This window comes from Notamacropus eugenii, chromosome 6 (genome assembly GCF_028372415.1).
Source record: "Notamacropus eugenii isolate mMacEug1 chromosome 6, mMacEug1.pri_v2, whole genome shotgun sequence".
In the NCBI taxonomy this organism is placed as follows: domain Eukaryota; kingdom Metazoa; phylum Chordata; class Mammalia; order Diprotodontia; family Macropodidae; genus Notamacropus; species Notamacropus eugenii.
This window is the reverse complement of record NC_092877.1, coordinates 330,995,032-331,006,976: the sequence shown is the minus strand read 5'-3', so window position 1 is coordinate 331,006,976 and position 11,945 is coordinate 330,995,032. Positions and strand designations below refer to the sequence as shown.

The 11,945-nt window shown below is 36.7% G+C and overlaps 1 protein-coding gene across 1 annotated transcript in view; it reads left to right on the top strand.

Moving 5' to 3' along the window:
- PCOLCE2 (procollagen C-endopeptidase enhancer 2) overlaps nucleotides 1-8,893 on the top strand; it is an 82,976-nt gene extending 74,083 nt beyond the window's left edge. Inside the window, exons 7-9 of the mRNA XM_072618210.1 lie at nucleotides 3,923-4,006; nucleotides 5,854-6,021; nucleotides 8,332-8,893. Coding sequence (XP_072474311.1) covers nucleotides 3,923-4,006; nucleotides 5,854-6,021; nucleotides 8,332-8,462 — 383 coding nt within the window. The 3' untranslated portion in view covers nucleotides 8,463-8,893. The remainder of the gene's footprint in view (nucleotides 1-3,922; nucleotides 4,007-5,853; nucleotides 6,022-8,331) is intronic.
- The last annotated feature ends 3,052 nt before the right edge of the window (nucleotides 8,894-11,945 follow it).

Genomic DNA, 11,945 nt, shown 5'->3' with positions numbered 1-11,945 from the left:
TATTATATACTTTTTAAAACAAGGCAAACCATACATAGTAGGGATTTACAATTTCACATACAATCTTCTCCTATGGAAATTTCCACTTTATTTGGTGTTTGTCAAGTTAAAAATAGAAAAATTCAAACTAAAAAAGCAGACACAAACATCCTTTTCATCCCTTCAACTCCAGACTTCTTTCTTTACAAAGCTTTGGGGATTATACTTCAATAGGACTGTGTCTAGGAACTTCTAGGAGTAGTGTGAGCTTGCTGGGGAGGGGAGCTTGATTCTGATTAGACTGGTATGTGTATGGATCTCAAAGGATAGTATATTCATCAAAATAATATCTTTATTAAATACATTATACTGGAGAAGACTTGTGAACAAGGCTATCTTTAGTACAAAGATATTCCTGTGTTGACCTACATAAAACAATTTCAGCAAATAAAGATGAAAGCAACCATGACAATACATTCATATTAGATAGTGTCATTTTTCAGAAAACCAACCTAACCTGCTCAAATGGTAAATATTGTGTGGGAAGGTGATACTACTCAATTCAGGTAGGTAAGCCTTAAATTTTTTTTTCAAAATCAAGTTAAACCAAATCAATAGATAGCTATTGAATCTCTGGTATATGTACTCAGCACTTAGGTAGAAGCTATGGGGAAATATAACAAAGTATAAGATGTAGTTTTGGCCTTCAAAGAAACAACACATAAAAAACACATGCAATCTGAAATAACAAAAGAAGACAAATAACAGTTAATAACAAGCAATAAAAGAGCTGTTAAAAACAACACATGATTAATAACCAAATGAATGGTAGAGAAGATCTGACTTCAAACTGAATTTCATTTGAGTTCTGAAGAATGAAGATTTAGGCAATTGCTCTATAACTTATAAATTCACAGTATTTCTGGGGTACTTGAGAAGTCAAGTGACTATCCAAGGGCTCACCCAGTAAGTGTAATTCCGAGGTAATTCTCAAACTCAGGTCTTCCTTACTTCATGGCAGGTAGGTGGTGAAGTGGCACTGGGTCTGTAGACAGGAAGACTTGAGTGCAAGTCCATCCTCAGACACATACTGGCAGTGTGACCTTAGGCAAGTCACATAACCTCTGTCTGCCTTTGTTTCCTCAACTGTAAACTGAGGATAATAATAGTACTTGCCTTCATAGTGTTGTTGTAAGGATCAAATGAAGATAATATTTGTAAAGTGCCTGGTATTTAGCAGGCACTTAATAAATGCTTGTCTCCTTCCTTTCACAAGTCTTTAAGCTAAAGAAATTGTCAGGATTCCAGGCTTTAATTGAATACCTTAACCTCTTCATAGACACTATTGGAATTCTTATTTACTATGTCTTTTAATCCTAAAAGATCCTAGCCCAGTTTAACAAGAATACAAGATTTCCTGCTCCACTGTATAAAATGCTAGGTCTGGTTATAAAGTCTTGTTCACTAATCCTTAAATAACTATGCTTTAGTTAAGGTGGATTAAATATTTCAGTTTAAATGAGTACATCTAATACACTGTGGGGACACGTGCTTTGCATTCAGATGGTGACTGTATTCACAAGGATCCCTAAGCCTTTCCAAAGCAGCCTCTGTATATCCAACATATACTGAAACAGTGAGATCCTTCTGCAGCAGGAGACCGTCTGAGAGTGAGGCCAGCTGTGATTTTTGGCCACAGACCCTAGATTTGCCCTTTCTAGTAGGGAAAGTATCATTAGTTATATAAATTCTAAGGAGCACTAACAGGTCCTTGATGGGTAAAGTCTTTTCCAATAGCCATCCATGTAGCCATTCTAGAAAGCAATTTGGAACTATACCCCCAAAGTGACTAAAATATGCATATCCTTTGACCCAGAAATATTTAATCCACCACTAGTAGGCCTATTCCTCAGAGACCAAAGAAAGAAAAGGATCTACATGTACAAAAAAGATTTAAAACTGCTCTTTTTGAGTTGGCAAAGAATTGAAAACTAACATTGTGTCCATCAATCTGGGAATGACTGAACAAATGAACAATGATTGAACAAATTATATCATTTGAATGTAATGGAATATTATTGAGCCTTAAAAAATTATGAAGAGTATAGTTTCAGAGGAAGTAGGGGAGATGAGGAGGGAAGTGAGCAGAGCCAAGGGAACATTTGGTTCTATAACAACAATAGATACTATAAAAACAACATTGTGAAAGAATACTTTTGAAAGACATAAAAACTTTGAACAATGATCAACCTTTGAATAATGATCAACCTTGGTGATACCAAAGGACTTAAGGTGATTTTTAAAAACAACAATGCCCAAACAGAAAGGTATTGGACTTAATAGGCAAAATGAGAAACAAGTTTTGGACAGGACTAATGTGGAGAGTTTGTTTTCCTTGACTATCTTTGTTACAAAAGTTTTGCTTTTCTTTTTCCCCCCATTGGGAGAGGAGTGGGTAGGAAGAAAAAAAAAACACTTGATGATGGAAAAATTAAAAATGAAAAAAAAATAAAGACTTTCATGCAACTAAACTGGATGTTTTTTCACTATGGAGAGATTAGGAAATGAATTCATGCTGAAAGAATTAGAATACGTAATTCCTAAAACCTTTGATGTCCCTATAGTAGTTTTTGTAAACCTTCAAAGTACTATGGCAAGTGCTTATGAGTTCTCAAAAGCAATGTCAGAGGAGTTCTGGCAGGTTCTATGGTTGGGGTTGATGACCCCAAGGATCACTAAAAAATCCTATCAGACTAAGAAAGAAAGACTTCAAATGTGGGTCTGAAGATACCCTACACCCTCCATACTGTACCACACCTGCTGAATTGTTGAATATTTTTATGGAGGTGATGATTACACATCCTCCTTTTGTTTACTTTTAAAAAGTGCATTTAATGACTACTTTCCATGTTTCTTCATAGCCTAGTTATATTTGATATTACAGCCTTATTACAGATAATGAAATAAATATATCTACCTTGCTTTATGCAAGAGATAGGCTAGGGAAATAGACTTGTATTTGATTAGCATCTAGGAGGTGTTCCCTTTAACAATATGCATGTCAGAATCTTCCCTACAATTCATATTCTTAGAGAACTCCCTAGAGCACCAAAAAGTTAAGTGACTTGTCCAGCACCACGCAGGTATTCTATATATTCCTTTATCTTTCACATGAGATATATTTATAAAAATTTGTTGGTAAGTCAAATTTAGTGAGCTGTTATTCCAACATTCATGACCAAGTGAATCCTACATTAAAGGCACTAGAGAAAGCTCTGGGCTAGGAAGAAGATAGAAGTTCTGGTCCAGCTGCTCGACTTACCAATCATTTGGCCACAGGCAAACCAAGCCTCATTTTTTTTCATCTGTAAAATGGGAATGAGAATAATCTCTGTAGGTCTATTCAGAGTTGCTGTAAGAATCAAATGAGATGATGTATCTGTTTTTGAAAATTATTAAAAACTACGCAAAATGTGAAGTATTTCTGTTATTTAAAAGTCTTCAACTACCCTTGATACTGACATCTTTAACCTGCCGACTGTTATATTTAGAAGCTGTAACTCTAAGAACAGGTTTTTATACACTTGGCTTTCTTAACGCAGGGTTCATCCTTTTACAAAGTTATTTTAGGAAAGCATTGGTTGAAATAATTAAGAAAACACAGAGAGTCACTTGGATCCTCTTTGATCCTAAGAAATGCAAGTAGCCTATCCAGTTGCCTCAGGACAATTACAGTAACTGCTCATAACAATGAAAAAAAAAGAAGTAATCTCTGTGTACTACTCTTGAATTTCACTTTTGGGGCTTAGTCCTAGCTATGTATGCAGATTGGTGCCCAGGGGAGTAACTGAGAAAGTCAAATCTACCAATTTAGATGCAAATATTAATTATGCTTCCATGCATGCATTTTTAATGAACTATATGACTTTTTTTTTAAATAAAGGTTCAAGACCTACAGTAGCCTTATGTCAACAAAAATGTAGAAGAAGTGGAACTCTGGAGAGCAATTATTGTTCAAGTAACTTTGGTAAGGAAAAAAACACAGCTTTTTCTTTGCAATGGAAGACAGGGAATTGCATGATTATTCTCAAAAGAATTACTGAGAATTTAAATGTAAATGGTCAATAACATAATTCACCTGGAGAGGTATTTGCATGCCACTTTATGTTATTAATATCTCCTTAGAAAAGAGACTATGTTTCTCTTTGGTCTACATTTCAGCTTCCCTTAAATTGGGTCAGAATCTAAACACTAGACAATCTTGTGGTTTGAGACAATGTAAGAACAGATGAATTACTAGGGAATCCAGGGTCTAGGCTTAGAGAGAGGTTTATAGACTAACATTTAATAGCAGAAACTCAAGTTGAAAGCAAATTAGAATCCAGGGAAGACTGAATGGTGGAAGTGGGGTGGAATCTATGAACCACTGGTGGGAAGTGTTTCCTGGGACCTCATTACACTGAACTTCTGGGTGTCAAACACATCACAAAAATAATGTTTTCTGACATATACATGTTAGAACTTTTAGGGCAACAACCCTGCTCTTGGACAGACATCCAGAGCTCTGTGAGCCTCTGGAATGGCAAGCAGTGACAGATAAATGATTTACCATGTGAAATCACTGGATAGTGGTTTTTAAAATGATTTTAACTCCATGATTTTTAGATATTTTAATACTAGCCTTTTTCAAATGTGCATTTGTTGCTAGTCAACATACTGATCACCAACCAAGGACCAATGAAATTCTAGTTATAAGAGAAAGAATAATTGACAATGCAACTTCACTCATGTCATGTCATTTTGTATTGAATTTGCCAGCACCAGGAATGAATGAATGAATAATTCAACAACAGCAGAACTTTCACTGGATTGTTGTACCTTAATCAAGAATTACCACCTTGTCTGGTCAGGACCATCCCACACGTCAAGAAATACAAATTTCACTCCATTCAATTTAGCTATGCCACCATTAAAAAGTAGCTAATTCCAGAACAGAATTTGGTGACCCATGGAAATAAACTGGTATCTTTTATCGATTGAACCAAGAATGGAAAACTTTTCCCCTCGCATTAAGAATCACTAACCCGTGCTAGAAAATGGAGTTAAAAGAATAAAAACAATTCATTTGAGTTAATTTTCCTTATTTTTTGAGAGAGAAATGTGAAACTTTCCATTCGTTAGCTTTTAAAATAAGGAACAAAGAACATACATTTTAAATAAAAATAATAAAAATGAAATACATTTTATTTTTCATTATGAAGGAAAGAACTAATAGGATACTAAAGGATATGGGAACATCATTCAGATGGAAGGGAGAATGAGAAACGTATAAACGGGTGGAAAGATCAAGAGATGTAATGAAAGAGACAAAGATCATGAAGAAAAACGCAGAGGGAAAGACAGACACAAAGAAAGACAGAAATGGACACACCCTCCGAAACACTAAGAAAATCCCCAACAACACAAGCTTTGACATAGCAACACCTCCCTCCTGTGGCCTCTTAAGATATTGTTATTAAGCTGTGGAGTGTTTTCACAACTATAGGCTTAAGTAGGGATGTAAAATTGTTTGGCTAAAATGAAGCCTGGGTCTAGAAACTCCCTATATCTGTAGTAGATAACTGAACAGTTGCTTTAATCTAGTATAAACTTATATTTCTCATACAATCAAATGGTCATTATCTAACAAATGTAATATCCCAATGGATCCCTTTAATTTGTCCACAGTTCGGTAAAATAAAACATTAGGGTTCTATCAGGTTCTTTAGCTTTCCAATATTTACTTCTGAAATAATGAAAAAATATTTCAATATTTTTAGTCCAGCTTACTTGTACTTCCAATTTTCACATTTTAAAAACTGCTTTCTTTTCTAGTGCTAGCTGGTACTGTTATCACAACAATGACAAAGGGTGGAAGCTTGCATGCCACAGTATCAATCATCAATGTATACAAGGAGGGAAACCTGGCAATTCAGCAAGCTGGCAAGAGCATGAGTACCAAGATCACTGTTGTGTGTAAGCAATGTCCTCTCATCAGAAGAGGTGGGTAACGTAGGAAACTTAGCAGATGGTTCCAAAGCAGGTGATGGACAGTCTGAAGTAATGAAATGTAATGTCCCTGAGCCAGCTAGGTGGCACAGGGGGGAGAGTGCTGAACCTGGAGTCAGAAAGACCTGATTTCATACCCAGCTTCTGATACTTAGCTGTGTAAGCTTCACTTTTGTTCACCTCACTTTCCTCATCTGTAAAATGGGGGTAATAATAGAAGATCAAATGAGATAATAGTTGTAAAGAACTTAGCACAATGCCTGGCACCTAGTAAATGCTATATAAATGTTAGCTATTATTAATATTTAGAAAGAGCTTTGCCAACCTCAAAGTTCTCTGTAAGAGCTAGCTGTTACCAGGTATAACAACACCTGCTTCTGATGATTTTAAACATATTTTAGGAGAGTAATAGAACCAGGTTGAACTCCCATAGCACAACAAACTCAAAATGCCCAGATGACTTTTTGATAATATCTGGCAAGTCTCTGATTTATCCTCATACTTGATGTATGGTCAGCCCTTCAATCAACCAATCAATAAGTATTCATTAACATAATGCCAGGAATACAGTAGGTGCTTAATAAATGTTTACTGACAAATACCTACTAGATGCCAGATGCTGAGGGTTAAAGTACAAAAAAAGACACAATATCCATTTGCAAGCAGTCTATATCATAATGGAGGAACCATCAAGTACATACCTAATTATATCCAGCATAAAATAGTTTGGGAAGAACTAGCTGCTGAGGGTTAGGGGAGGAAGGATCAGGAAAGTCTTCATGCAGAAGATGGTGCCTAGGCTGCAGCTTAAAGAGACAGAGGAGGAGGGAGTGCATTCCAGGCAGGGGGAAGGGTCAAATGGGAGATCAAGTGTTCCATGTCAAGAACAATCAGTCAATGAACATTTAAGTGCTTTCTATGTGTCAGGCACTGTGCTAAGCTTTGGGGATATAAACAAAGGCAAAAGATGGCCCCTGTTCTCAAGAAACTCACAGTCTACTAGGGGAGAGGTTAGATCTCAGAGGGCAAAAGAGGGAAAATGTCCAATGAGGCTAGAATGACAAATTGGGGCCAGGTGGAGAGGGGCTTTATAAAACAAAATGAAGAATTATTTTATCTTAGGGGCACTTGATTGAGTAGGGTAGTCACATGGTAAGATCTGTACTAAAGGAAGTAGCAGTGTGGCAGATAAATTGGAGTGGGAATCAGGGAGGTCATTTAGGATGCTGTTGCAACAATTAGGCAAGACATGAACAAAGGACAAGTCACGTCCTGTTCTGGAATCCACATGATGTAGAAAGAAGTCAAGGAAGTCAGCACATTGACTGAGGAGGAAATGAAGGAGTAAGCACAGTTATATGTTTTTACGTTGTTGTTGTTATTGTACATACTGTTCTCCTGGTTCTGCTCATTTCATTCCGCATCAGCTCATATCAGTTTTCCCAGGTGACTATGAAACCACCCTTTCTTGTATTTCTTTTCAAGCTACACACACACACACACACACACACACACACACACACACACACACACACACACCCTTATATATATAGCAATAATTAACACTTATGTAGAGTTTTAAGATTTGCAAATCATTTTCCTTAGAATGACTCTGTGAGGTAAATAATTAACAGAGTATTTAGCAGATGAGATATTTGAGACTAAGGTTAAATGACTTGTCCATAAAATCATAGCTCAAGTCAATCAGTGGCTGCACATCCTGTGCTCCTTCCATAATGCCACGGAGCTGCCTTCTCAATATATCAGCTTATTTTAAATCTGAAAGGAAACTTAAAAATCTAAATGTTGTGGCCTTAGAAATTTTTACAATTCTTGTCTGTTTTTTTCATCTGTCTGTTGTCCATCCTTACAGATGAAATGAAAGGGAGGTCTAAAGTGATTAATGACTTGCCCCTAGCAAACAGATCACTGACGACAGCTCCAGAAACTGAGAGGCAGCAATGGTGGGCATGGATCTGGATCCCACCTTGTTGCCCAGAGGACCCTGGGAAATCACTTAAAACTTTCTTGGTCTTAGTTCCTCATATGTCAAATAAAGGGCTTGGACTAGACAGCTATTAATCTAAATCTAGAGGTACCTATTCAGATAACTCTAAATCTATGGTCCTATATTTATTGATTGAATGGTAAATTCAGCTTTTCAGAGATGATAACTTTAAAACAGATTTTTATTCTGGACAGTGGTAACAGATGACATACAGTAACTACCCAAAATAATTAAATATTGCACTAATGTGTTCAGGAAAAAAAATGCATCTCATAATTTCACTTTTGTACCTGCAGGTCTCAATTATATCATCATGGGTCAGGTAGATGAAGAAGGGCGAGGGAAGATCACACCAAACAGCTTTATCATGAATTTCAAGATGAAGAATCAAAAGATCCTGAATGCCTTGAAAAATAAACAGTGTTAAAGAAGAATGATATCAAATAAAGCTGCATTCCAGTATATCTGCTGAAAGATCTATTTTCATTCAGTAGGAAGAAGAGTCTTTAAAATTAAATACTGAGCATTCCCAAAAGATCAGCTTGATAACACATGGCCTCATTTAACAGTGATGGAAATTATGAGCACAGTCATTGATGCATAGATTCGATTATCAACCTTAAGACAAGTTGCAATAATCACACAAACTGAAGTGTACGAAGTTCTGAAAACTTGGAAGCTATTAATTTATACATCTTGGTTAAAGGAGTTATTTCAGAAATGAATTTTGTGAGGATGTGAAAAGGAAGATTTATAAGTGCAATATTTATAGTGATATGATTTTTAGCTTTTGCTCTGAGTTTTTATATTATTTTCCTGCATTTTTATCTATGCTTAATAAAATATTTTAAAATAAAATGTAGTAGTCATTATGTTTACAGTAAGCGGGGCAAGATAAGAGTAAACACAACACATTTCCTGGAAGGTCAAGTCTTTGTTTGTTGAAATTCATGTTCTTAAAAATTCCATAATTCTATTCCAAATTCCAACATTCTGTTTATTCCAAAATATAAATTCCAACATTCTATTTATTTTTCCAATTGAACCTATGATTTCATTGAAAGTAAGGAAATCCCAGTGTGGAAAGACTGTACCAATATGAATAAGCAAGGATTGTAAAACTTGTGTCTTAAAAGGTTGCCTGGGGCACTGAGATGTTACATGATTGATCCATGAACATGTGGCCTGCGTGAGTCAGAGGGTAAACTTGAATTCAGGTCTTCCCAAATCTGAGGTAATCTTTCTTGCAACTACCTGCACAACACCAGTAGTTCTTAACCTTTCTTTGTGCCATGGATCCCTTTTGGCAGATGAAAACTAAGGCAGAAGATCAAGACTATGGACCCTTTCTCTGAGTAATGTTTTTAAACACATAGAATACACAGGATTACAAAAGAAACCAATTATATTGAAATACAGTTGTCAAAGTTCACAAATGTATGATTAAGAACCCTAAACTGCGCCATACCTTTTCATTCTAGTTCATTCGTGCCACCTGACTGTGCCTGACTTCCTTACATTTTATGGATTTACAGATCACCTAACCTAGCCATCTTTCTCTTCCCTTCCCACCCCATCCACCATTTTACAGAAGTGCCTGAAGCCCAGAGAAAGCAAATGGCAGAACCAGCATTAGAATCCAGGTCTGTCAGGAAAGTGTTCTTTATATGATACATCATCAGTTTGAACTGGATTTGTAAAGTAAGAAAGTAATTAACCTCCTTACAAACAGGTGGAGATATCAGTTAGTCAGTGTGGGGAAACCACTCTACACAATCCATCTCTCACCTAGTAGATACATGAGTCACAGGGAGTTGCCTGAGGTGCATAGAGGGTCAGTTGATTGCCAGGATCATGTCATGCAGAGGCACATTTGAACCCAGGTGTTTCGGACTTCCAAGTCCAGCATTTGGTGTGCGCAGATCATTCAGGATTTCCAAGATGCGATCCAGACATAGTAATTCATAGCCATTCAGACCCTTTACTCTTTTCTGACCATCTCTATTCTAGGCCTTATTCCATCTGTTCTCTCATCTCTGTTTCTAGTGCCAGCCTTGCCCACCTACTTTTCTTTGCAGATTTACTGGTGATTTCCAGTGGTGAGCACGCTTTCAGTTATCTGTTTCTAAACCTAAGAAAAGTCTTGGGTAAAAGTGGTCTCATAAATGGGTGGGAATCAGATATATACTCTGCTAAGGCAGATCTATGTATTTAAAGTGGAGCAGAGGTCCATCATACATGATGCACACACACGAATGTAAGCCTGAATTTGAGCATGCCACTACTGGATGGGTGCTCAGGTGAATGAAGAGTCCCATCTAGAGTTATTAGGAATAGATTAGTCAGCTTCAATAATCATCTATCCTGACCCCCAACTGTCTCTCATTTTCATTTTTCAAACACACACTGTTTCTGATGAACTGGTCCATCCGAATGGAATGAAGTTAGTGAAGACTTCTCAATGCTTAACAAAAGGCTTTTAGTAGATGGTTAGGCCTAAGTTTCAGTTTTCCAGAAATCATATGCCATATGCCATATCAGCATAACACAACTCCCTTGGGTTGCCACATCAACATCTACATCAACATAATGCCTATTGTGTTTAGATTGTGAGTCTGCCTCCCAGCCAATGGGAGTAAAAGGCCAGTGGGGATGGGGTGGGGTGGGATATGCATTAGGGCTATATAATCTCTATTTTTGCCTTCTGTAATGGCCTCACTCTCCTGATTACTTATCAGAGAGGAGATGCCCTTTCTCGAGAGATCGTAATAAAATATTGCTGCTTTGCTTCTACCTTGAGAAGTCTCTGATTTTTATTTGAGTCAGTGGTCTTGGACCCACACAATCTATCAAAAATAATGTTCATGAATCAAATACAATCAAATTCAGTCATAGCCCAAGAGGAGATTATTCAGACTCACTAAAGAAGGATGAGGTACATCTATTGACGCACAAAGGACTTACAAAGAATATAGTGGCTAGTTGTTTGCTCTTGCTCCAACTCAACTAGCTAAAGCTACTAAGGACAGAAAAAAAGAGGAAATGATTTAAACTGTAGCCAAAGAAGGTTTAGGTTAAAGGATTTATTGATAAGATTCTTAAATATCATAATGGTTTTCAAGAGTGAGGGAGTTGAGGGGGAGCCTTGGTAAACCTGGGAAGGTTTGCCTTTGCTTTCTCCTGGTGGGGGATGGACTAAGTTGACTTTCCTAAAGCTAAAATACATACTCTAAAGAATGTATATAGCGGGGGTGGGGAAAACAAGCCTACCTGTCAAATATGTGATTAACTAAGACAGTTCTTTTTTTAAACACACATTTACCTCCTACACAAGCCTGCTGTTATGCCACTTGTACTACTGTTATTTGATTTACATCAGAAATAATGAATCCTGTGAAGATAGTTATTTTTAAAACATGCAACTACCAGAGTTTAAAATTTGCTCTGAAATTCTCTGTGTCAATCATTTTGAGTATCTCTTTCAAATCAGAGTCCTGTAAACATCCACAGCAGCTAGCAAAATCATCAAGTTGCCATACTAATGATGTCACTGTCATGACAAAGTGATTTATTTTTACTCCTAAATATTTATGTCCCAACTGTATAACAAATTCTGTTTCATGGACTGCTTCCAAATCACAGGCAGTGCTAACTGTGGTCAATCAGGCAAGCTTATGTAAAAAGAAGAAAAGTGAAGAAGACCCTGCTTAGGGGGCACTGAGTCTTTAAATGCAGTGCTTTATGTGGAAGAGAAAAGACAAAGCTTGGACAGTAGGAAATAAGCTAATGGGACCCAAAACCCCCCAAATGCTAAAGGTCAAACATGACTGAGATACTTATACAAATGTGTCTACATCTGCTCTATAAATGAAAGCAAAAAAACTGGAAAGAACCTAAATATCCCATGAAT